A 23326-nucleotide genomic window follows, 5' to 3' on the forward strand; every position below is an offset into this window, starting at 1 on the left:
CCTGCTAGTAGTTTTTCAATATATGGACTTAAAACATACACATTCTCGTAAGGTTCAAGTCTCGTATTGGGTTGGAATAGGTACGAAGATTATCTGTTGCTTTGAATGACTATCAGACAGCCGAATCACTGGATATCACGGAGCTAATTAACGGTGCCAACAAATAACTGCCAAGCCGTAATAATGCTGCTGGAAATTCTTGCATTACCAGTTGAAGACAAAATCTTTTACGCTGTCCTGGTCTTCTCATGGACGGTGTATATTTGGGAGGCCTACCTCGCATATAGACAGGTCAGCATATGGTTATTGTTTGTCTTGGTTGTGTTTGCGGAAAGCATTTAAAGGCAGACACTTTATGCATTTATGATTTTCTATTCTAATTGGTAGACTTTCTGAAAAATCCAAATTCATATTCCAAAACCCATCTCATCTTAGAGCTTTGTACAAATGCATAGTAATGTACTGAAATGATTAACTACTCTAGACCTTGTATAAACAAAGACACATTTTACCTTTCACAGAGGAAAATCTACAGAGCTACTATGCATGTGCCCACTGAGCTGGGCAAGATAATGGATTCAGAAACCTTTGAAAAGTCTCGCCTCTATCAGTTGGACAAGAGCAACTTTGGCTTCTGGTCTGGACTCTACTCAGAGGCAGAGGGCACGGTGAGCTTCATGTCAATTTCAAAGTTTTAAATTAAATTAAATTTCCAAGTGTAATGCAGAGTCTTTTTTCATATTAGCTAGTATTTATTTTATGTTCAGATAACTTTACATCTGTAGGTTTCAGTTGCAAGTTTCTCACAAGTCCTCTGAGAGAAAAAAAAACATGCACCTTAAGGTTTCGTTCTAATTAATCCTGGACTGCAAATCTTTTCTTTTTCATTTTTAATGGACTTCATTCAAGATTCTTTTCCACTTGCATCTGTTTTTTCCTCTTAAAGCATGTTTAATTTATTTCTGTTTTGTAGCTGATTTTGCTCCTGGGAGGAATCCCGTTCCTCTGGAAAGTGTCAGGGATTCTCACAGCTCGTTTTGGTTTTGGTGCAGAGTACGAGGTAGGTATATTCTATGGAAACCTTTTGGTGGAAAAGACTCTTTTTGTGTGTGTGTGTGTGTTTTTAGATAATATTTCTAGAATTTGTTCTCATTATGTGTGAATTTTGGCCAGCAACATTTTTCCTGTCTAATGTCCTAGTTCTGTATGTCTGTATGGTGCTTTTACTTATGTTTATGTAACTTCAGCTGAATTAGACTCCTGTGAAACTGAAGGCTGGAATACACTACACCACTTTTGAACAAATTTTAAAACATTTTGCATGTTACGCTTGTCGACTTTGCAAAAGGTTACAGAAAAATCTAGGCATCACACACTACCAGACTTTCAAGTCTTTCCAAACACAACAGACTCACACAGAAACATGTGACTTGTTGCTAGCAGATGCATAGCAAATGAAAATAACTTGTGTCCTTATCCTTAAACTGGCTCAAAACATGTTTGATACTCTCCAACTGGATGGAATCATAGTTTGGAGCTAATAAAAAGTCTGTGCGCATCATACGATACGCAGTTTACGGTCTAGCCAAAATCTGCAGACTTGCTCTGATTTTCAGCAAATAGCATTGACTTCTCCAGACTGCACAAATCTAGGTAAAAGTCATGTTATGCATGTTTGGAATGAAACATCAGCTTACTACATGCTGAATATTGTGCAGTATACACTGTGAAGCAGTAGGTATTATCCTATTGTCACTTGACCTCGTCATGCAGCTTGTGAGTGGTGTCCTGTTAACATCTTGAAAACAAATTTGGTTGTTTTCATTTTTAAGGTTTTTGTGTGTAAATGTCTTGCTTTTTGGCAGTCCAATCAAAATATTAGTCAAAAAAAGAGATTTTTAGTACTTTAGGAGTATTATACTAGTATGCTATTCTGAACATTTTCAAAAAAGATACTGCGTTATTTAAAATGGTTTTCTTTCCTTCAGATCTCCCAGTCTTTGGTGTTCCTGATGTTGGCAACTCTCTTCAGTGCTCTCACTGGCCTTCCCTGGAGCCTCTACAGCACTTTTGTTATTGAGGAGAAGCATGGATTCAACCAGCAGGTAGATAAAGGCTGGCTCGTATCTATTTACTGTCATAGCAGAAATAAAACTAATGGCAAGATGTACTGAAATGTCTCTATTGTGCCTTCTTTATAGACAGTGGGTTTCTTCCTGAAAGACACTCTCAAGAAGTTTGCTGTGACTCAGTGTATTTTGTTGCCAGTGACATCATTGCTCCTCTACATCATCAAGATCGGTGGTGATTACTTCTTCATCTATGCCTGGCTCTTCACACTCGTCGTCTCGCTGGTCAGTTTTCCTGGCTTTTGCTGAATGTGTTATCTGTGAGAAAAAGAAAAAGTGAGTTGAACTGTCCCTCCCATTTTGCTCTACAGATTCTGGTGACTATCTACGCAGACTACATCGCCCCTCTGTTTGATAAATTCACTCCGCTGCCAGATGGAGAGCTGAAGAGTGCGATTGAGAGCATGGCAAAGTCCATCTACTTCCCCCTCACCAAGATTTATGTAGTGGAAGGTACAGCAAACCATACTTATCTTTTCAATTTTATTACTTTCTATAGAACTTTAAATGTATGTGAATATAATCGCCCTTCTCCTAATATATCTGTGCTCTCTTTTCTAGGTTCAAAGAGATCTTCCCACAGTAATGCGTACTTCTATGGTTTCTTCAAAAATAAGCGCATTGTGCTATTCGACACTCTTTTGGAGGATTACTCCCCTTTAAATAAATCTGGAGAGAAAGAGCCAGGAACGGGAGAGGAGAACGAAGCAGCAGGCAATGAGAGCAAGTCCAAACCAAAGGTCAGAGGGTCAGAGCCAGATCACTAACAAATTAGATTAAATGCTGTTTTTTTTTTGTATTGTTTTACATTTTTGTCTGTATTCAGAACAAGAAACAGGGCTGCAGTAACCCTGAGGTTCTGGCAGTTCTTGGACATGAACTGGGGCATTGGAAACTAGGCCATACAGTCAAGAACATTGTCATCAGCCAGGTGAGTTGCTGTCTGTGCGGCTGTGCTTTACAGCTTAAACTCCAGTGTTATAGATTCCTAAAATATTATTATTGACTATATTAATATATAGTATTATATATTAACCACCAGATTAACACAGTCTTAACAAAGGAAATGTGTTCTTGTCTTGTGTATTTCTCACAGCTGCTATATCAGTTGTTTTTGTCACGGCACATTTCTGCAATGTTGTTTTGTCCGGTTGTTCAAGTAGAATCTGATTAGGTTGAACAGTAGCTGATAAAAAACATAAGACACCAAAGGCACAGAATTTTAAGGGCGCATGATCCGAGGACCATAATTTGAGGATGCTAACGACTCCCTGTTTCTTTACAGATGAACTCCTTCCTGTGTTTCTTCCTTTTTGCTGTCCTGATTGGTCGAAAAGAGCTCTTCATTGCATTTGGTTTTCATGACACCCAGCCAACACTTATCGGGCTGATGATCATCTTTCAGTTCATCTTCTCACCTTACAATGAGGTACCTCTTCTTGCATTTCTCTCCTCTCTTCTTTCTCTCTGAAAAATACATAAGGATTTGTTTGCTAACTATGCATATTCTACCTTCTATGTGAATATTTTTGCTTAGAATTACATGCAGGACATTACAGTACATTTGCAAATGACACGGTCAGTGTTTAGGGTAATCAAGTTGTGTATACAAGGTGTCGTATAGATATACTAGATTAATTCTAGGACATTGGCATTTATTAAAAGACAATTTTGTAGCACTAACTTGTCTGAAACTTTTTTTTTGTTTTTTTTTTTTTGTCATGAGACAATGAATTTTATCAAGACAAACTTTGAAGTACTTATTTTCTAAAATGGGCCCAGAAAAAAACTTATTAAACGTATTTATCACAAGTACATTTAAAGAATCATTTATAAAGTTGGATATATAAAATGTAGTCTTTTTTTCTCCAAGTTTCATTTTATAAAATATTTGTACTTATTCAATCTGTTGTCAATTGTTTAATCTGTATCTGCCATGTAATAGCCTGTGAAGCTGATATGGCAATAAATGTAAAGAAATCTAAATACAACCATTTTCTGGGTATTCAGATTTATCTGATCCAATTCACCTTCTTTTTCCCACTTCAGTTGCTGTCGTTCTGTTTGACGGTGTTGAGCCGAAGGTTTGAGTTTCAGGCAGATGCATTCGCGCGCAATATGGGCCGATCGTCTGAGCTGTACTCTGCTCTCATCAAGCTCAATAAGGACAACCTAGGCTTCCCTGTAGCAGATTGGCTCTTCTCTATGTGGCATTACTCCCATCCTCCCCTGCTAGAGCGGCTCAGAGCCCTCACTGGACCCAAGCAAGACTGACGGCTTTGCAAGGGGGCGCCACGTTCACCACTCGCTCCCCCGAGAAAGGGTCTCGGCCGGCCTCTAATGGCCCTCTGATATCGATGCCTATTTCTCTCTCCTTCTCTCTCTTTTATTTCCATTCCTCTTCTTAAGTGTTTGGGTTTTGCCATTTGTTTGTTATCGCCCTGGAAAGAAGTCTAAATTGATTTCAGATGGCTTCAGATAGCTCAGTGTACAAGATGTCAATGATTTTTGAGTCTGTGCTTTCAGTATGCCTTTTGCAATTGTTCTTGATATGGTTTTGATTGTTTGAATTCATTTATACATTTTAACTGTGAATTGCCCCCTCCGGTTCTTTAGATCCATGCATTTTGCCTTTAATTTTGTGTCATCCACTTGAACCGTGAGAGAGAGGAGGTTAAAACATTTCAGAGGGGCCCTTAGCAGTGTATGAAACCAAGAGATTCTTACCAAGAGATTTAATACTGAGTGCCAGCTGCTGTACTTTAAATAATGTCTGTTTGTTGAAACTGGAATAAGAACTGTCTGCAGTATAGTCAGATGAAATTAAATGGATCGGATGACAGATGTTATGGACTACCCAATTAGACTGCTATTCTGAACTCGTTTGGCTCAGTTAAGCCAATTAAAATGTCTATTCCCATTTTAGTTCTTTCAACCTTTTGAAATAATTTTGTTCTTTGTTTTACCAATTAAAGGTGTTTGAACATATTATATCTAAAAATATTTAATGAGTGATTAGAAATGTTGTTTTATTTAGTTAATTTTCTCTCTGTGCCTGTGTGTGCAAGATGTTGCTATGAGAATGTGTAGAAAAATTATGCGGTCACATTTCCCCCATTTCCTCAGAGAATTGAAGCCCTTAATAGTAACAGAGTTCTGCTGGTGGAAACTGCATTTATGAGGATTCTGTGAGTTTTCACATTAAGAATGTTAAATTTGGCATGCAATCTTGTCAAAATGTTGAACTCTCAAGGCTTTTAATGTAAATGGATTAATGCGGAGTAGCCGTGGCTTGAAGAGTCCATAGAATGCCCACCTGTTGAAAATAAGCCCTAAACCATAACAAATCCTTAGAGAGAGTTATATGGCTGTATGTTCAAACTTACTCCACAAGGAATGTGTCTTGTGACATCTGGAATGTTTGGACTGGAAAGATGAACTTGCATCACTATGAATAAAACAGATCACAACAGCTTTGCTTTAAGCTCGTTTATGTTTCCATTTAATGTTTCTTTTTTTCTTTTTAATCTGCAGTCTCTTTAATTGCTCTTCACATTTTTTAGGGGTACAAAATGATCAAAGAGAAAAACATTTGTACATTTACATTATGCATTGTATACTACATATACAAATTAAGTTTTGATTTACATAATTTTGTTTTTCAACAGATATTTGCTCTTCATTAATCTGCATAGACAGATACATACAACTGCAATAAAACATTAAACCCTGAGACTAATATTTTACAAATCTTAGCTTTTCTGATCATCCCATTTTTTTAAATTTTTTTTTATTGCATCTATAACAGCACATTAAAAGTGATATTGTCAATCGGTCGTAGAATGTTTTTGAGTGGCTGTTCAGTCTTAAGATTTAAATCTCATTAAAATATTTGGTGGGAGGCACAGTTTATTGTAAGTTATCAAGAATAAAAGATTCTATACAAAATGTAATGTTTGGGGGTTGAATACATTTGTACCTAAATGTTTGAATATTTGTATTTACTCCGAATCACTCAAATGGTATTAATAAACTTTCTAATACAGTTCTCTGATGCCTTGGTTAAATTGTTTTCATATTTTTTGTTCACGGCAGCAGAATGTCTTGCAGGTCAAAGGGGTTGAACATTTTTGATTGCAACTGTACATGGTTGCAAAGTTGCATAGACATATATATGGCAAGCCGTTTTAGCTTAAATTATTCCCAGTGTTACTCGTCATAATTGCATTTTTACTAGTAAGAATTTAATTATAGAGCTCTCTAATTCAGTTTTTACTAGTAACAATTACAATTAGAGAGCTCTCTAATTTAATTACAGAGCTCTGCAATTGCATTCTTACTAGTAAGAAATGAATTAGAGAGCTCTGCAATTCCATTGTTACTAGTAACAATTCCGATTATAGAGCTCTCTAATTCAAGTTCTACTAGTAACTATGGAATTAATTCAGTTTTTACTAATAAAAAACATTAAAGATATGTTTAATTGCAGATCTCTGTAATGTAATTAAAGAGCTCTCTAATTCAGTTCTTACTAGTAATTGAATTAGAGAGCTCTCTAAATAGAATTCTTACTAGTAAAAACTAAATTAGAGAGCTCTCTAATTCAATTGTTACTAGTAAGAATTACATTAAAGAGCTCTCTAATTGTAATCCTTACTAGTAAGAATTTAATTCTAGAGCTCTCTAATTCAGTTATTACCAGGGGCGCAGATGGGATTTTTTAACTGGGGGGGACCAAGCTGTCAGCACTAGGGATGTAACAATTCACTCAACTCACGATTCGATTCGCGATTTTCATTTCAAGATTCGATCCGATTCACGATATTTTTTTAACAAAATTAGATTTAAGACAAATTATAAATTAAATGTGTCCTTTTATTATTGCTTGGACAAAATACTGTACGTTTTTTTGTGAAATTTAAATATAACACTACAATAATATACTAATATAGCACTTATAAATTATTGCTCTTTTTTTTGGTTTTGATTGCTTCTATTGTCCTCATTTGTTAGTCGCTTTGGATAAAAGCTTTTGCTAAATAACAAAATTTAAATATAATGTAAATGTAAATAACAAAACTAAATTGAAATTTTAAAACAAGCCCCAAATCAAATAAACAAGTAACACAAATAAAATAAATCTCTTCATATAAACAAACTAAGGCTTTGTCTGTGCTCTTTCCATTTAAAATTAGAGGCAACCGCTGCATTTTAATCATGATCCAAACAAAGATGCTGCATACATGCAACATGAGCAGTTTTGAATCTAAATTAGATTGTATAATTTCGAAATTTGAAGCAAAAACAGAATGGTTTGACTTCAGTTTTGTGAAACTATGCATAAAAAATATCTGCATGAAACAGATACAGCAGAGCTGAATGAGAGGCAGATTCCCTCTGATTAACTCTGATTAATCCTCTGTTTACCGATGTCGCCTATGGCAAGTCCATTTAGCTTTAAATAATCCCAGTGTTACTCGTCGTAATGGCATTTTTACTAGTAACAATTCAATTAGAGAGCTCTACAATTAAATTCTTACTAGTAACAATGCCAATTAGAGAGCTCTTAATTGTTACTAGTAAGAACTGAATTAGAGAGCTCTCTAATTCAGTTCTGACCAGTAATAATGCAATTGCAGAGTTTTCTAATTAAATTAGAGAGCTCTCTTATTGTAATTATAACAAAAATTGTAGAGCTCTCTAACTGAATTGTTACTAGTAAAAATGCAATTACGACGAGTAACAATTGGAGTATTTTAATCTAAAACGACTTGCCATACATATAGAACAATGTGATATTCTTGTTTGCGGTTGTACACTATCTGTCAGCGCATGTAAGCGCGCATACAGCGGTTGTGGACTGTACCATTGTCAGTGCCTGTAAAAAAAATATCCTGTATAAGCTTGTTTTGTACAATATAAAAAAATTTGAATAAACTAACTTTATAAATTACCCTAGAATAACAGTGTATGTGAGTGAATTTCCGCAGCGTTCACATGTTTTGCTATAATAATGGTACGTTCCTGTTTTGAGTCACTATACAGGAGTGCACACTCATGTCACTGCATTCATGATCGCCTGAAGAGAGAATGGCTAGGTTTCTGAACCGTAATATGAGGACTTTTTTGGCCACACAGTTCAGGATGTCGTCCGACCAGGTAGATATGTACAGTATGAAAAATATATTTGTCTTTCTTCAGCCTACGAAAGAAAAAATAAAATGATTTTACCTGTAGCTGTAGTGTCAGTCTGTTACCATGTATTTCGTCACACGTGTTTGTTTATTAAATACGTTATATGTTGTTTTAACGTACAGCGTTGATTACAAGTAGCTATCAACCGTTTTTACGCAATAACACAACTGGAGCGCTTTCAGTATGCCCTTGTGTTGTGACCCCTTTGTTCACATTCAGGATAATTATCCATTATTTGAGCATTCAACTGCAAACTCTCTGGAGCAGTACAGCACATACTTTATACATAATACATGCATACACACACACACACACACAAACACACACACATAGCTCAAAGAATTTATTAATTTGTGCATGTCAATCCATGGAGCAGTTACTATTTCCAGGTAGAGTACTAAAGTAATAAACTATTCTGTCTTGTGCAATCTGTCTCTCCCTCTGATAAAGCTAGGAGAACTGGGTAAAGGTGCTGGGAAAGGAGGCGGCGGTGGAGGTGCGGTGAGGGAGGCAGGAGGTGCCTTTGGCAAGAAACAGGCAGCTGAGGAGGAGACGTACTTCAAGTGAGTGGTTTTGCTTGATCCCATTGTGAATTTCATCGCTCATACTAGATCTCTACTGCTTATATGGCTATTAGCAAAATCAGCCCTCTCTCAATATTTGATTCTGCTATGTGCAGTTATAAAGCTCACACAGTGTTGTATGCACTGTTTTACTTTAGAAGGTTTTATTTGGAGTTATTTAACAATTTGAAGCCACTTAAAAGGTTATTGCATGTCTTATTTCCTCCCTCTATCACCTTCACAGGAGAAAAGAGCAAGAACAATTGGCTGCTCTAAGAAGACACCACCAGGAAGAAATCGACCACCACAAAAAGGAAATTGAGAGATTACAACAGGAAATCAGTCGCCATGAGGGCAAAATCAGAAAACTTAAACATGATGACTGAGACTGGCGAATCTAGACATTTACATTTTGTAAACAAATGTCCCAAACATGTTTAAAATGTGATTGAATAATTGTAGATGCTTTATTTTTATTAAGCATTTGTGATCTCTGCTGTCACTTATGAAAGCATGTTAATATATAGATATGACTAGAACATTGAAAATATTATGTGTATTAAATCAGTACACTTTCTGCTCTTGACAATAAACTTGAAATGGTGTCTCAAATATGAAATTGTATTTTGGTATGAATAATATGTTTGCTGAACAAAGCCATCAATTCATTTGAGCACCAATATTCATTTAAGTACCAATAATAAATATAAGCTACTTATACATATTTGCTCATTAAATATGAGCCAACTGTACCAAATAAAATAATGTTCAACCCTATTCCTGGAGGTCTCCTGCAACACATTTTAGATCAGGGGTCACCAAACTCGGTCCTGGAGGGCCGGTGTCCTGCAGACTTGAGCTCCAACTTGCCTCAACACACCTGCCTGGAAGATTCAAGTGTACCTAGTAAGACCTTGATTAGCTGGTTCAGATGTGTTTGATTAGGGTTTGAGTTAAACTCTGCAGGACATCGGCCCTCCAGGACCGAGTTTGGTGACCCCTGTTTTAGATATTAGTATTGTCTGCAATCCCATATCGGGTATTTATGCTAATGAGCCAGTTAGGCTTAGTCAGGTGTGTTAAATTATAGGAACATCCAAAACATGCAGTATTGGGCCTTTTTTTGTTTAATTTCCCGTCATTTGTAGAGCCCTTGTAGCACATTTGCCCTCCAGCTGATGGCGGTAGAAATAAATAGTCAGCTTACAAACGTCCTCTGAAGAACAGCGAGTCTGTTACGTCATTTCCGATGATGCGTAAAGCCCCGCCCACGCCCCTGTCTTTTACGTCGGGCGGCCCCGCGTGTCTTTCTTTTCCCTCATCATGGCGGACCGGTTCAATAAGGTGCGTTCGTTCGGCACGATTAACATTCAGATATCTCGCTTTTATTTAGCGAGGAATGTACTATTTGAGGGCTAACGCGTATGTAACGTTATTTGACACTATTTCCGTTATAGTATTATTCCGTTATACCCGGTAGAGCTATTATTTTTGGGAGAGGAATGCGTGTCTAATCACGCATGCTGTCTTGCTGGAAGTCAAAGGCCTGTAGTGATCGTAATACTCGCGGTTCTGTAAAAACCGGACTAGAGTTGCTGTCCATGCTCAGGTACTCTTAAAAATAAACTGCTTGTGTCCTCAGAACATCTAATTTTGAGTAGTAGGGATTCATGAAATCGTTTAGGCCGAAATGAATAGACGTGCGTTTTACTGCCGTGGGCTGAATTATTGCACCGTTGTCTATTGCAAAGCTCACGTCTTGCTGTATATCACGAAATAACACGCAAAATGTGTAGGAATGTTGGTGGCGTGTTAATTTGATGGATAACACATGGCTAATGGCAGATGTGCTTCTTGTCGGTGACGAGCTCGCAACCACAGTTCAGTATTCGAGTTTAACGACCATGAGAATACGTGCACTTCCATCTGAGACAAAAAGCAACGTTTTGATGAAAGCATATGGAGTTATGAGTCTACCCTGTACTAAGAGAAATTTGGTTTAATTTCTTCATAGGTTCTGATCATTGATGGCAGAGGCCATCTACTCGGTCGTCTTGCCGCTATTGTGGCCAAGCAAGTGCTGCTGGGTAAGTTTATGCTTTTTAAGATGTTAATAGTGGTTTAGTATTTCTTTCCATTTAAAAAGCCATATAGCATAATTTAGAACAGTTTGTTCCTCGTGTTGTTCTGAACCTTTGTTAACATTAGGTGGAATGTCGTTTAAGAATTGGATTGTGACCAAGTTGACTCCCCCACCCCAATGTAATAAAAATTGTTCTCCTTACAGGCCACAAAGTTGTGGTGGTGAGGTGTGAGGGTATCAACATCTCTGGAAACTTCTACCGCAACAAACGTAAGTTTGTTGACCACCTATAAGTATGTTGTGTTTTCAATGCACTGACTTTATGAATGTGAACCCATTGAAAATTGGTGGTAAATTGGATGTTTTGTTTGTGCAGTGAAGTACTTGGCTTTCCTCCGCAAGAGGATGAACACCAACCCTTCCCGTGGACCATATCACTTTAGAGCCCCCAGCAGAATCTTCTGGAGGACAGTAAGAGGTGAGATCTTGTTTCTGTTTATCGCACACTTTGCAGTGGCGACACTTCAAACAATGATGAACACCATTCCGAATCTGAGCCCAGTTTGATGCCAAACTACGGATCTGACTACTGAGTTTGAATGTCACAAATCATCAGTGATCAGTTTCACCCTTTCAGCGGATGGGTAGATTGAATATGTTGACTTCCTTGAACAGGTATGCTTCCACATAAAACCAAGAGGGGTCAGGCCGCTCTGGAGAGGCTGAAGGTGTTTGATGGCATCCCTCCTCCTTACGACAAGGTGGATTATTCTTACTCTGCTCCTCATTTCACAGATAAATACTGTCGATGATGATTATCGTCTGCCTTGTTTGACTATCAACTGAGAACATACACCATTCAAAACTGAGACATCTTTGCTTCTGGAGTTAGAATTTGGCCTTTTTCTTGTGGTTTCTCATCTGCATTTGTGTTCCACAGAGAAAGCGTATGGTTGTCCCAGCTGCTCTCAAGATTGTGCGTCTGAAGCCCACACGCAGAGTGAGTCTTTTTGTGGAATTTTCTTCAATATATGAAATTGCTTTTTGTCAGTGATGTTTTTCAACAGTAAGTATGAGTTTAACGACCATGAGTCCACTTCATGCACTACCAGCTGAGACAAAAAGCATCAGATTCATTTTACCCTGACTGTGAAGTCCAGAATGCTTAAAACACCATAGATTTCTGCATTTTAATTCAGTTTTTGGTTTAAAAGCCATGTTGTTTTTCTGATCTCTTGTTCGTTGTAGTTCGCCGTGCTTGGACGTTTGGCCCATGAAGTTGGCTGGAAGTACCAGGCCATCACCGCCACTCTGGAGGAGAAGAGAAAGGAGAAGGCCAAGCTGCGCTACACAAAGAAGAAAGTCACGCTCAAGCTGACCAAGCAGGCAGAAAAGAATGTTGAGAGCAAGATCGCAAAATATACTGAAGTTCTTAAACAGTATGGTGTCCTTGTTTGAGCTGTCCCTGCAGCCTGTCAAAATAAATGTTTATAGAAACTATTGTCTTGAGTGGGCTGTTTCATTGGATTAAGAATTTATAAGTGGTGTTTTTCAAATGGCATATTGGTGTTGTAAACATGGTGTCTTGATTAAATATTTCTGTGGCTCCATTGCTATATATTGGATATATTTGACTAGTGTTTTAAGTGTTTTTTTTGTTTTGTTTTTTTGATTAATTCGTTTAAAAATGGTTCCGTGTTCACTCTAAAATATTTTATGCTTCTAAAAGTTGATACAACATGTTGAGTATTTGGTTGATTTAAAATGTTTACGGTGCATGTGTATACTGTAAATATTAATGATTAATTTGCTAGTTCCTAATATCACCTCTCTATACGTGTATGTTTCGTGCATGGTAACTAAAGAGCTTTTTTTTTTAAGCAGTCACGACTAGTTGCACAATGTCTAGTACTTTTATATTAAAAGCTTTTTAGTCAGGAGGATACTTCTGGAGTGCCCCTCGAGAACATTAGAAAGCTATGAAAGGATATCTTAAAAGCCTGTCAGAAAAAAAATCTATCACGAAGTAAACCACGTCTAGTTCAGAATTAGTACTGGCATTAGCGTCTCCAAATTACTAGATATTTCCCGCGTAGGGTCTTTTATTTTGACACGTCTGTCGTGAATTCACGTGACCACGACTTTCAGACTGAAACATGGCTTTTCTTACAGAGGAGCAGTTCACTGCTTTGCAGCTGCTTTTAAAGGTATGCAATAGAATATATTATCAGTTACTTATTCATATGCAGTGTGTCAGTGCCCGTTAACTTGACTGAGCTTTAGTGTATTCTGTCATTTACTATTCATTCAGGCTCCGTCTAAAGATGCAGTTCGGCAGATCTGCACAGAGAGTTACCCAGCCGGAGCCTTCAAGTGTCAATCTATAGTAGAAAAAACTGCTAATGCTCTTTCTGTTTCCAATAGTGAAGCGATGCAGGTGGGTTCGTGCCATTTAATCTATTTGATTATAAATATTCCAGCTCCGAGACGGATGTATTTGTTTTATGTTTACAATTGTAATCGGTTGAATTTTGGTTGAAATAGTGTCCGATAATCAGTGTGTGTGTGATGTGAATCAATTATTTATTCAAAATGTTTACTGGTCATAAATGTGACCTAACTCAAAAGTGAATTTTAGTCACAAATGTTACCAATGATGGGATTGAATGGATTAATCTTCATTATAGCATACAAAAACGTTTAAATGTTATAGGTGTTAATATTTCCTTTATTTTTATTCATCTACAGTTGCTGACAGCTTTTCACATGCTATCGCATCATGTTGTGTACCAGAATTTAACCTCTCCAGAACAGATCTTGTCAATTTTCCCAGAATCATTCCACTCAAACCTGAAGAATCTGATCACCAAAATTCTGTTGGAAAACAGGTGGATATATCTCTCATATCCTTACAGAAATCTGCTTGAGTAATTTACCCTGCTGACTAGTTTATAACCTATTTTTGGTGTGAATATTTTTAGTGTCACATGGAGAAATGAAGCTTTATCCAGTCAAAGTGAGTGTGATATCTCGAAATGAGATGACAATACAGTTTTCATCGTATCACAAGATGGTTGATGACAATGTGTTCTATGCTTGTGATCCATAATGAAACCATTTTGGTGCTGTGAAGTTATGACATATGTGTTTTTATAGTTTCACTGCCAAAGCTGGTGGATTTGGAGTGGCGAGTGGACATGAAAACGGCTTCAGACTCCTTGAGTCGTATGGCTGTGCCAACTTGTCTGTTGCAAATGAAAGTAAGCTACAGGCATATTATATGCTGTAATTTATATTTATGCTCATCAGATATGTATAAAGATATGTATCTGTAATAAGAATAAAATATTGGTTTAAAACCTCTTTTCAACTGATGTAAATATTTTTATTTAAGATTTAAAGTAACATTTTTAATAATCCTTCAAAAGCACTCTCACATCTCTCTGTATGTGTTTGCTGTAGCTCCAGGACACTCCTTGCATTAGCGGCAGTCCAAGTGAGTCCACAGTTACAATGGAGCTGAGTAAAGAGACACTGGACACCATGATAGACGGTTTGGGTCGCATCAGGGACCAGCTGAGTACAGTGGCACGGAAGTAGATCTGAATAAAAGATGTTGCCCCGACACCTGTCTGTGGACATTCAGACTGGTGGACATTGGAAGGATGTCCAAAATGAAAAACAAAACAATGGACGTTAAATGAAAAAGAATTGCATTAAACGTTGTTATATAAAAATTGTCCCTGCCTGACATTTTTACAACAGAACAACTTTTTATTTTCATGGAAAATTTTCACAGCAGTAAACTGAACAAAATGCTAATCATGTTTCCATGTGTAATAAATTGACTTAATGAATCTGCTATGTACTTTTACTTTACTTGCATGACATACAGCTGGGGGCTAATACATACTCTGTTAGCTTGAGTGGGTTCGCATATATGTGAAAGGTTGGTCTGTTTTTAGCATGTTTACCACTGAAGTACATTAAATACTGTTTCTGTTACATGCGAGTTAAAAGAGTTGCTCTACAACATGGGAAGTCATTTTCGGTGTTAATCTGATAACTTTCTGTATGGCCATTAGAGGCGCTGTAAACCTTTAATATCTTTCCTGAAAGTGAGAAATATGACAAAATAAAGGTTTCCGCAACATGGTGTAGGGGGGAAATATCACAAAACCCTTTACAATATTGTTTTTGAAATGAAGAATAGGCTAGACTAGGCTGAAAAAAATAAATAAAAACAAACTAAGAAATAATTCGAGCGAAAAATAAAGGGAAACAGATGTAGGAAAGTACTAAGATACTTAGAAAAATTACCTTGAGGTAAGAATATTGCTTGTCACAGTTTCATATATTTAGAGCAGGAGGTTTAATTTTGACACGCGGGTGAACCCGGAAGAGCAAATTAGTGTTTACAGTCGCATGCCGCTTGTATTTGTTGTGTATGTTCATAAAAACTGACTGTAACATGCAACCCGCCAATAAATCCACAGAAGAAGAAGAAGAAACTGACTGTAACGCTGTCGCGGTGATGATCAGACACCTGTACTGCACTGCAGGCGCGGGGATGGAGGAGCTGCTGGCCGAGGAGGTACAACACAAACTCTGCGCTACTCAAGTAAGTTTATCATACGGTTATTCATTATTTCACACCAAGAATGTTATGCAAAAGTAAATATAGAACGTTTTATGAAACTGACATTAGCCAAACCTTTTGCAATCATCAGACAGCCACTAGAGTGCATGTAAGTGATTACGAACATAAAAGTAAAATAAGAGGTCCTAATTTTAAAGATCTGCCCATAAATGAGTAGATAATTTAATCTAAAGATTTTTTGCATGTGTATATTAATCCACCTGTTATAGCTATGCTCAACTTTCCCATAATGATGATGTGTTATTTGTGTTTTTGTTATGTGCTTTGTTTGTGTCAGGTGGAGCAGATTCCAGGTAGAGTTTTTTTCTGCAGCAATGCTGATCTACAAACCGTGACACAACTCAAGTCAGCAGAGAGGCTGTTTATCCTTCTGCGCAAAGCTGAACCTGTTTCACTTCCCAACAACCCAGGTGTGAATGAACGAGAATTCACTGTTCTGATTGGTTGAAAACAGATGACATCCTACAGAGTAAAAAAAACCCAGCAACTTTTATTTAATGTTCAAAAATCTGCTTGTGCAAATAATCACTGCCCATCCTGCCATGAGAACATTTTAGTGAATGTACTGTGACCTTCAAGCAAGTCTTATTTGCATTAGTGAAATCACACTTCAGTCAGCAGGTTGCAAGCAAGTCTTATTTGCATTAGTGAAATCACACTTCAGTCAGCAGGTTGTGAGAAACTTTCAGTACATAATTTGCCTATTTACTGTAGGTATTCAAGAGATCAGAACCAGTGTACTACATTATACTTACATGCAGCCCATTTTACTGATCTTCCCTTTTCTTGTTTTAATAGCAAAGGCAGCTGCTGTTATAAAGCAGAGAGTTGTGGGAGATCCAGACATTTGGAGGCAGACCTTCCTAACCTGGACAGCCCTGCAGCAAGAGCTTCAGTGCAGCCAGCAGCATGGACAGAAGAGAAAGAGAGAGGATGAAGAGGAGAGTTTGCACACACCATCCTTCAGAGTGAGCTGCCGATGTAGTGGAGTCATTGCCCGCTCTTATACCTCTCAGGTGTTTATTTTGTAATATTTTTTCATGGTATGTTTTAATGTGCTCTGTATAATGCAATCTAAAATGCAGTCTACTTTAAACCTTGTAATAAACAGACACGTTAAGGATTTAAGCTCATTTTTACATTTTTAAATGCAAATTGTTATGCAATATCAATATTGTAATATCAATTGTTATAAAAAATGCTAAAAAATAATCATTTTCATTAGTGGTCTCAAATTTGGACACCATTATATATTGATGAAAATATTAATCCATTCATAAACCCGACTTATTCTGTTTCTGTGTGTATATAGAGACTGAGTCGTATCATTGGGATGGCCATCAAAGAAGATCTTGGATGGAAGGTGAACCTAAGAGAGCCTGTTTTTGAGGTATGCACACTCAAATAATAAAATAAAAAAGACAATAAGTGCATAAACACACACTGAACCACGGGCATTCAAATGTTTATGCATAAATGCATGCAAACAAATACTACATACGCACTGATATGTTTACGATTACAATCAGTTTAGCTATGGCTGTTAAAATGTTACTGTTTTGGTTGTCTCTTTGTGTAAATAGGTGAATGTGTATTTAAGCGATGACCATTGCATTGTAGGCATCCCTCTTTTGAAGTAAGTATCTCTCCGTATAACATTTGAAAGTCTATCAATTTAAGATCTAATGCAGTGTGTGGTTTCTTCAGGCATCCTCTGTCTAGTCGATCTTATATGAAACACAACGGGTTACGTTCTACGATAGCCTGGGCCATGAGCTCTCTTTGCCCTAAAAAGGTGAGGTCTAGAATGACTTTCAAGTAGGCAAATGCACACATACACGGTAGAATCATTAAATCAGCAGCATTAACACAGCATCTCTAGTTCCTTGGCGTGAGAGTGGGAAAAGTATTTATACCTGACAAGTCCTTATCTTGACAAGCATATTAAGAATATACATTACTGTTCAAAACACTTGTGCTGCTTAATATTTTTGTGGAAACCATGATACTTTTTCCCCCCGGATATTTTGATGAATGGAAACTTCAAAAGAACAGTGTTTATTCTGAAATAGAAATCTTTTATAACATTATGAATATCTCTTTACTGTCACTTTGCTGAATAAAAGCTATGAAACTATAGCTTATCATAGTTTCTGTGCTTTTCTCGCTCACTCTCTCTCCACAGCTGAATGATTGTGTGATTTTAGACCCAATGTGTGGAGTTGGTGCTGTGTTGTTAGAAGCAGCTCAGGAGTATTCAGTACGTAAACACATATCACATACTCTAAACTCCACATGCAAATTTTCACACACACCATTCACATCTGACTAACTGTATACATTGTGTATGGTTTCAGAATGCTGTATTTCTAGGCATGGATACAGACTTGTCGCAGTTGCAGAAAGCTGCAGAGAACGTCAAAGCATCTGGAATGGAAGGAAGAGTGCAGCTACTTCAGTCTTCTGCCATGGGTTTGGACAAATTCTCTCCCCTTTCATCATCTCTGACCCTGTTTAGCCTACTTAAATTTGTGTCGGCTCTCGGGTGTTCTGTGTACATGTGAACATTAATAAAATCAGCTGTAAACAGGGTTGAAAACATTTTGTGATCAATTCAGAAATTTGTGTGACCATATTGTTAATGTTCATGCTATTGCATCCTGATGCCGCCTGGATAACAGCAAAGCACCACCTAGCTGCACTAAAACTAGGGCTTTAAAGGAGTAGCTCATGCAAAAAGGATAATTTGATGAAAATTTACTCACCCTCAGGCCATCCAAGATGTATAGAAGTTTCTTTATACCATCAGAACAGATTTGGAGAAATGTAGCATTACATCACTTGCTCACCGATGCATCCTCTGTAGTGAATGGGTGCCATCAGAATAAGAGTCCAAACAGCTGATAAAAGCATCACAATAATCCACACAACTCTAGTCCATCAGTTTGTGTCTGGTGAAAAGCTGTGTATTTGTAAGAAACAAATCCATCATTAAGGAGCATTATTTGAACCCGTCGCTTCTGGCCTAAACACCAGTCCATAATCCTCAGGAATGCTTCCTCCAGTGAAAATACATCCTCTGGTGTTCTCTCACATCAAAATCCACCTTCATATTAATTTAGAACTGTTCTGGATTGTTTTCACTTGTAAACAGTGCTTGATCTGTATTTCTCTCTTAATTCAGACAAAATGACTTTTTCCCTCGAGAAAACAATGTTATTGGATAGAGGGCTCTTGTTTTAGCCAGAAGCACCGGTTTGAAGTTACAGTAAAAACATCTTAATGATGGATTTGTTTATTACAAACATGTAGCTTTTCACTTCGCAAGACATTAATTGATGGAGTCAAGTTGTGGATTATTGTGATGTTTTCATCAGTTGTTTGGACTCTCATTCTGACGGCACCCATTCACTGCAACTGATCTATTGGTGGTGAGCAAGTGATGTAATGCTAAATTTCTCCAAATCTGTTCCAATGAAGAAACAAACTCATTTACATCTTGGATGGCCTGAGTGTGAGTACATTTTCAGCATTTTTGGGACACCAATGTGTGCATGTAACACAGTATATAAATTAAAAGAGCCTTGTCTCCTTTTTTTGTTCCTCAGAGATCCCTCTTGCAGATGGGACAGTTGATGCTGTGCTGTGTGATGTTCCTTTTGGCAGGAAGTTCAGCTGCAGCTCTGACATGCCAACTGCACTGCCACGCTTACTGAGAGAGATGGAGAGGTCTGTTTTATGATCATATGTCTATACCTTCTCTACAAATACCCATGCTTTTGGGCTGTAGTTGTATAGTCAATGTGTTTTTCTTTCTTCAGGGTACTTCGTGTTGGTGGACATCTTGTTCTGTTACTGAGTTTGCAGCTTTCTGCACAGCTTAAGAAGACAGTTTGCACACACGAACACAATCAAAATGTAAATTCCTTAGACACAAATAATCTTCACACTGACCCCTCAAACACACACAATGAAAGCACAGACACACCAAAACCCTTAATGTTTCACAAATCAAGCTCTGAAATGTCAAATTCACCGTTATTAATTAGCTCATTACAAGCACAGAGGACACACAGGGTTAGTCTGGGCAGCACAGACGCATTTATACACACCTACACCAAAATAAAAACTCAAACACTCTCACACTGAAATAAGCTCACCCTGATGTGCTTTTGTGGACAATCAGAGAATTTACAACAAATGAGCAAGGTGCTAATAAAATCAATTTAAAAGATCCTCATATTGTCTTTCATTAAAAATAACTTGGTTATTACTAAAAATTACACGTTTAAGTGATTATAATACGGTTGTGGTTTGTATAGATGTGAGAGTCTGGTTCGCACAGTACTTAAATCAAGAGTTTTTTTGAGGTTATGATGATGATGATTAACAAAAATGTTATTCCCTCCTCAGAATTAACAGTGAAAAAAATTAAACACCTTCATTGCGACTTTTACGCGTAATTGTTGTAGTACATTGGTTGCCTCTTTCACAATGTGTTATTCAAAAAGTGTTTTTTCATTGCTAATGATTATCATTATATTTCACAAGTTTATATTTCATCTTTGTTTCTCATAATTGCCATTGAATGTATAATATTGTAACATCAATGTAGCATCAATAGTCTTTATATAAGTAGACTTTATAAACAGTGTTATTTTGTCATTATTTATATACTATTATAGTATTTATTATTATTGTGAATTAGCTTTTACTTTTATTAAAACTTTAGTTTCAAGTAATTTTGCTTTTTTTAATCAATTTGCTTTTGATTTAGTTTTTGTTTGTAACATTTCCATATAGGTTTAATTAATTTATAATTTAGTTTTAGTAATTTTAGTACTTCTAACACCGTGTCTACACCGGACGTGAGCGGCGCAGCGCGACGCGACTAAACACAATAGAACCTATATGCTGTCTACACTGGATGAGGCGCGGCGCGACAAATTCCCGACAGTAAACTGCTGCTGCTTTCTATTTATGATGTACTGACACAAATTTCAAATGATTTTCAAGGTCGCTTTGTTGCGTCCAGTGTAGACAGACTTTAGCTGTTGCGGTGCTGTGCGACACGACAACTGTCAGTCCCATGTATGTTTTTTTTTTTTAACGTTTTTTATCTCATATTTACTGTACATTTTATTCAGATTTATTTAAATTACTATTATTATTTATTTTATATTTATTTATTATTTATTTATAATTTAATTAAAAATAACAACTGTCCTTGACAACTCCAAACTTTTCGTCCAAATTTTAAACTATGGGCTAAATCTATTTTATTATAATTTCATAATTATTTCATAATTGTTATGTTTTGTTTTAAATGGTTTGCCTGAAAAGAAAGCTTGTGTTACCTTTCTTAGCTTACCTTTTTTTACTGTCTATTAAAATGTAATTGACGCATTTTAAGCGTGGTTTACGTTTTCAAGCTGTTTCTGTTTTATTATGTGAAACGTTAGAAATGTCTCCATCTTCAGTGTGTTTGTTGTGTTGTCAGGCAGTCGCATTGCGCATGCGCACAGGAGGCCTTGTTGGTTGTTGTAGTTCGGTGGGACTAGACCGTCATATCCCTCCGTTACTGTATGTCTCTGCGATCATCACCCTCCCCTCCGTTTTGGACATCGGGGACAAGTAAATAAACCGGAGGGAGCAAAAGGTGACTCGCACAATGAATTTAAGCCTGGATCTGTCGCGCAGAAACCCTCAGGAGGATTTTGAGCTGATCCAGAGGATCGGGAGCGGAACCTATGGGGATGTGTACAAGGTAAAGATCAACTGGGTCTCAGAACCTAGCAAGCTAAGTTACCTACCTAGACTGCATTTTTGGTCATCATATACGCTTTTCAAAAAGTCAGAATGCGCATATGGTGTCCAAAAATGCTGTCTAGGTAGACAGCTCACTAGGGATTAAGACACAGCCACTTAACTGACCGATGTACGTTAACCAGTGTATGCCGGAGACAACAGATGTGTATTTATTCTAAACATGAGTGTATCTGTGTTTTGCTGCAATTTTGCCGCTCGGATATGGTGTAATATCCTGAAAGGGTGTAGAGATCTTTGTTTTCATAATGCACAGGGCCTAGCAGGTCTATTTCACCAGAGAGAGCCAGTGCAGGGCTGTCAAACTCAAAGTCCTGCATCTCTTTATGTGACATAAACAAAGGCAAGAATAGACCAATGTGTTGCATAGGTTGTGCAGTGGCAGATGGTCACTACTGAGAGCTGTTGCAAGGTGTTTAGGATCTAAGGGGGAGGGCAGTTGCAATCATGGTCTTAAGAAACATTAAATGTGTCCTACTTCCTTTGGTGACAGGAAGTGGCTAAACTTTAAACTGCAAGTGTGTCTGTGTGAGTGTGTTTGCCCACAACTATGTCCATCCTGTTTGTTCATAATTGTTCCCTCTTCCTGGGGTTTTACAGTGTGCGTGGGTGAGGGTGTGTGGGGTGAATGCCATGTAATTCACACACGTTCACCCAATCAGAGCCTTGATGTAGGTGGAGAATTGAATGGGTTCATCTTGACATGTCTGAAATGTAGGACCTTAATAACTAAACCAACAAGCAAAATATTTTTCTGCCAACTCTACTGAGAGTAGACCTGGAATTGGGCCTCAGCTCTACCCAGCGGTGTGAAAATATGATGTGGTTTCACAAATGCCCTGGCAGCGTTTGCCCAGGTTTACCTCTATAGTAGTCAGTTATAAAATCTGGTTGATTTTTGCAATATAATTTTGATTGCTTACATATGTTCCTCCGGATTAGATTTATCAATTAGCTATTTTAATAAAGTAGAAACAGCCCTGAGCTTATTTATTACAAGACAGTGAAATGCCTCACTGCGATCAGAGAGGCACTGTGCGAGTGTGTGTGTGTGTGTGTGTGCATGTGAAAGTTATTTGATGTTCTCCTTGTCCTACTTTTGACAGCCATCACAGCGCTGTGAACATCAATACACATATTTCACCAGCTGCTTCTGTTCTGTATTACTTGGAATGCTGAATGGAATTCCATATAAAACTGAGATAAAGTGCTGGAAATCTCTCTCTTTCTCTTTGTGTCTCTGATGACATCATCCTCACTTCTGTTTGGCAGACAGATGTCTCTCAGTTCGGTCTTATAGATGAAGCCTTTGTGAGTGTGTTTGTGCTTTAACTTGTGAGAGAACATGCAAAATAGTGTGTGTTTCTAGAAAAATCTGAAAAACGCACTACTGTTCAAAGTTTGGAGTCAGTAAGATTTTTTAAATGTGTTTTTTTTTTAAACATTAGCAAAAACGTAAATATTGTGAAATATTTTAACAATTTCAAATAACAGTTTTCTGTTTTGATATTTAAACGTGTTTTATTCCTGCGATGGCAAAGCTGAATTTTCAGCAGCCATTACTCTAGTCTTCAGTGTCACATGATCCTTCAAAAATAATTTTGCTGATTTGATGCTTAAGAAACATTTCTTTCTTAAGCACCAAAGTTGTGCTGCATAATATTTATTATTTCTGTATTTTGTGGAAACTGTGAAAGAACAGTGGAAAATTTGAAAGAACAGCATTTATTTTAGGGCTGCACGATAAATCGCATGCGATATTTAACGCGCATCTTGTCAGAAAGCCAGTTCTGTAATCAGCGGTAAATCTCCATCACCTGCGTGCTTTCACATTGAGCAGCATTAACTACACAGAGCCGTTGTTCACTGA

At 37.3% G+C, this 23326-nt stretch overlaps 6 protein-coding genes across 9 annotated transcripts in view; all 6 read left to right on the plus strand.

The window, feature by feature from the left end:
* The first annotated feature begins 6 nt into the window (after nucleotides 1-6).
* zmpste24 (zinc metallopeptidase, STE24 homolog) lies at nucleotides 7-5117 on the plus strand. The gene is made up of 10 exons (XM_016463604.1): nucleotides 7-291; nucleotides 522-668; nucleotides 974-1060; nucleotides 1989-2105; nucleotides 2202-2354; nucleotides 2441-2582; nucleotides 2691-2869; nucleotides 2956-3060; nucleotides 3415-3558; nucleotides 4179-5117. Exons 1-10 carry the CDS (start codon nucleotides 184-186, stop codon nucleotides 4401-4403), a joined length of 1407 nt encoding a protein of 468 aa, XP_016319090.1. The 5' UTR covers nucleotides 7-183; the 3' UTR covers nucleotides 4404-5117.
* Nucleotides 5118-8163: 3046 nt separating this feature from the next.
* Nucleotides 8164-9612, plus strand: atp5if1b (ATP synthase inhibitory factor subunit 1b). The gene is made up of 3 exons (XM_016463607.1): nucleotides 8164-8288; nucleotides 8775-8887; nucleotides 9132-9612. Exons 1-3 carry the CDS (start codon nucleotides 8220-8222, stop codon nucleotides 9271-9273), a joined length of 324 nt encoding a protein of 107 aa, XP_016319093.1. The 5' UTR covers nucleotides 8164-8219; the 3' UTR covers nucleotides 9274-9612.
* A 524-nt stretch (nucleotides 9613-10136) lies between these two features.
* On the plus strand, nucleotides 10137-12470 carry rpl13a (ribosomal protein L13a). Its single transcript, XM_016463681.1, has 7 exons — nucleotides 10137-10231; nucleotides 10902-10974; nucleotides 11175-11240; nucleotides 11347-11448; nucleotides 11646-11731; nucleotides 11911-11970; nucleotides 12219-12470. Exons 1-7 carry the CDS (start codon nucleotides 10211-10213, stop codon nucleotides 12426-12428), a joined length of 618 nt encoding a protein of 205 aa, XP_016319167.1. The 5' UTR covers nucleotides 10137-10210; the 3' UTR covers nucleotides 12429-12470.
* A 624-nt stretch (nucleotides 12471-13094) lies between these two features.
* Nucleotides 13095-14827, plus strand: commd9 (COMM domain containing 9). Its single transcript, XM_016463595.1, has 6 exons — nucleotides 13095-13177; nucleotides 13282-13407; nucleotides 13719-13858; nucleotides 13952-13986; nucleotides 14127-14230; nucleotides 14433-14827. Exons 1-6 carry the CDS (start codon nucleotides 13127-13129, stop codon nucleotides 14568-14570), a joined length of 594 nt encoding a protein of 197 aa, XP_016319081.1. The 5' UTR covers nucleotides 13095-13126; the 3' UTR covers nucleotides 14571-14827.
* A 396-nt stretch (nucleotides 14828-15223) lies between these two features.
* thumpd2 (THUMP domain containing 2) lies at nucleotides 15224-19837 on the plus strand. 2 transcript variants are annotated; one of them, XM_016463593.1, is made up of 11 exons: nucleotides 15224-15296; nucleotides 15470-15591; nucleotides 15908-16040; nucleotides 16429-16646; nucleotides 16943-17020; nucleotides 17214-17266; nucleotides 17338-17425; nucleotides 17816-17890; nucleotides 17988-18102; nucleotides 19239-19359; nucleotides 19452-19837. In XM_016463593.1, the coding sequence occupies exons 2-11, from the start codon at nucleotides 15505-15507 to the stop codon at nucleotides 19777-19779; spliced, it is 1296 nt and encodes a 431-aa protein (XP_016319079.1). In that variant the 5' UTR covers nucleotides 15224-15296; nucleotides 15470-15504; the 3' UTR covers nucleotides 19780-19837. The 2 variants fall into 2 exon arrangements, with proteins under 2 accessions (XP_016319079.1, XP_016319077.1); XM_016463591.1 differs by lacking the exon at nucleotides 15224-15296 and having other exon boundaries at nucleotides 15368-15591.
* A 1318-nt stretch (nucleotides 19838-21155) lies between these two features.
* map4k3b (mitogen-activated protein kinase kinase kinase kinase 3b) overlaps nucleotides 21156-23326 on the plus strand; it is a 19577-nt gene continuing 17406 nt past the window's right edge. For all 3 annotated transcript variants that reach the window (XM_016463650.1, XM_016463652.1, XM_016463651.1), the window contains exon 1: nucleotides 21156-21397. In XM_016463650.1, the coding sequence (XP_016319136.1) occupies nucleotides 21302-21397 (96 nt within the window). In that variant the 5' untranslated portion in view covers nucleotides 21156-21301. The remainder of the gene's footprint in view (nucleotides 21398-23326) is intronic.

This window comes from Sinocyclocheilus anshuiensis, unplaced genomic scaffold (genome assembly GCF_001515605.1).
Source record: "Sinocyclocheilus anshuiensis isolate Anshui unplaced genomic scaffold, SAMN03320099.WGS_v1.1 scaffold784, whole genome shotgun sequence".
In the NCBI taxonomy this organism is placed as follows: domain Eukaryota; kingdom Metazoa; phylum Chordata; class Actinopteri; order Cypriniformes; family Cyprinidae; genus Sinocyclocheilus; species Sinocyclocheilus anshuiensis.

Coding starts and splice junctions, on each gene's coding strand:
- rpl13a (XM_016463681.1), top strand. CDS start 10,211: ATGGCGGACCGGTTCAATAAG. Junction 11,732..11,910: donor TCCCTCCTCCTTACGACAAG/GTGGATTATTCT, acceptor TGTGTTCCACAG/AGAAAGCGTATGGTTGTCCC. Junction 11,971..12,218: donor GTCTGAAGCCCACACGCAGA/GTGAGTCTTTTT, acceptor TGTTCGTTGTAG/TTCGCCGTGCTTGGACGTTT.
- thumpd2 (XM_016463591.1), top strand. CDS start 15,418: ATGTTCATAAAAACTGACTGTAACATGCAACCCGCCAATAAATCCACA. Junction 17,021..17,213: donor TAAGAGAGCCTGTTTTTGAG/GTATGCACACTC, acceptor TTGTGTAAATAG/GTGAATGTGTATTTAAGCGA. Junction 19,360..19,451: donor TTACTGAGAGAGATGGAGAG/GTCTGTTTTATG, acceptor TTCTTTCTTCAG/GGTACTTCGTGTTGGTGGAC.
- atp5if1b (XM_016463607.1), top strand. CDS start 8,220: ATGGCTAGGTTTCTGAACCGTAATATGAGGACTTTTTTGGCCACACAG. Junction 8,289..8,774: donor TCAGGATGTCGTCCGACCAG/GTAGATATGTAC, acceptor CCTCTGATAAAG/CTAGGAGAACTGGGTAAAGG. Junction 8,888..9,131: donor GAGGAGGAGACGTACTTCAA/GTGAGTGGTTTT, acceptor TCACCTTCACAG/GAGAAAAGAGCAAGAACAAT.
- commd9 (XM_016463595.1), top strand. CDS start 13,127: ATGGCTTTTCTTACAGAGGAGCAGTTCACTGCTTTGCAGCTGCTTTTA. Junction 13,408..13,718: donor CCAATAGTGAAGCGATGCAG/GTGGGTTCGTGC, acceptor ATTCATCTACAG/TTGCTGACAGCTTTTCACAT. Junction 14,231..14,432: donor CTTGTCTGTTGCAAATGAAA/GTAAGCTACAGG, acceptor TGTTTGCTGTAG/CTCCAGGACACTCCTTGCAT.
- zmpste24 (XM_016463604.1), top strand. CDS start 184: ATGCTGCTGGAAATTCTTGCATTACCAGTTGAAGACAAAATCTTTTAC. Junction 3,061..3,414: donor AGAACATTGTCATCAGCCAG/GTGAGTTGCTGT, acceptor GTTTCTTTACAG/ATGAACTCCTTCCTGTGTTT. Junction 3,559..4,178: donor TCTTCTCACCTTACAATGAG/GTACCTCTTCTT, acceptor TTCCCACTTCAG/TTGCTGTCGTTCTGTTTGAC.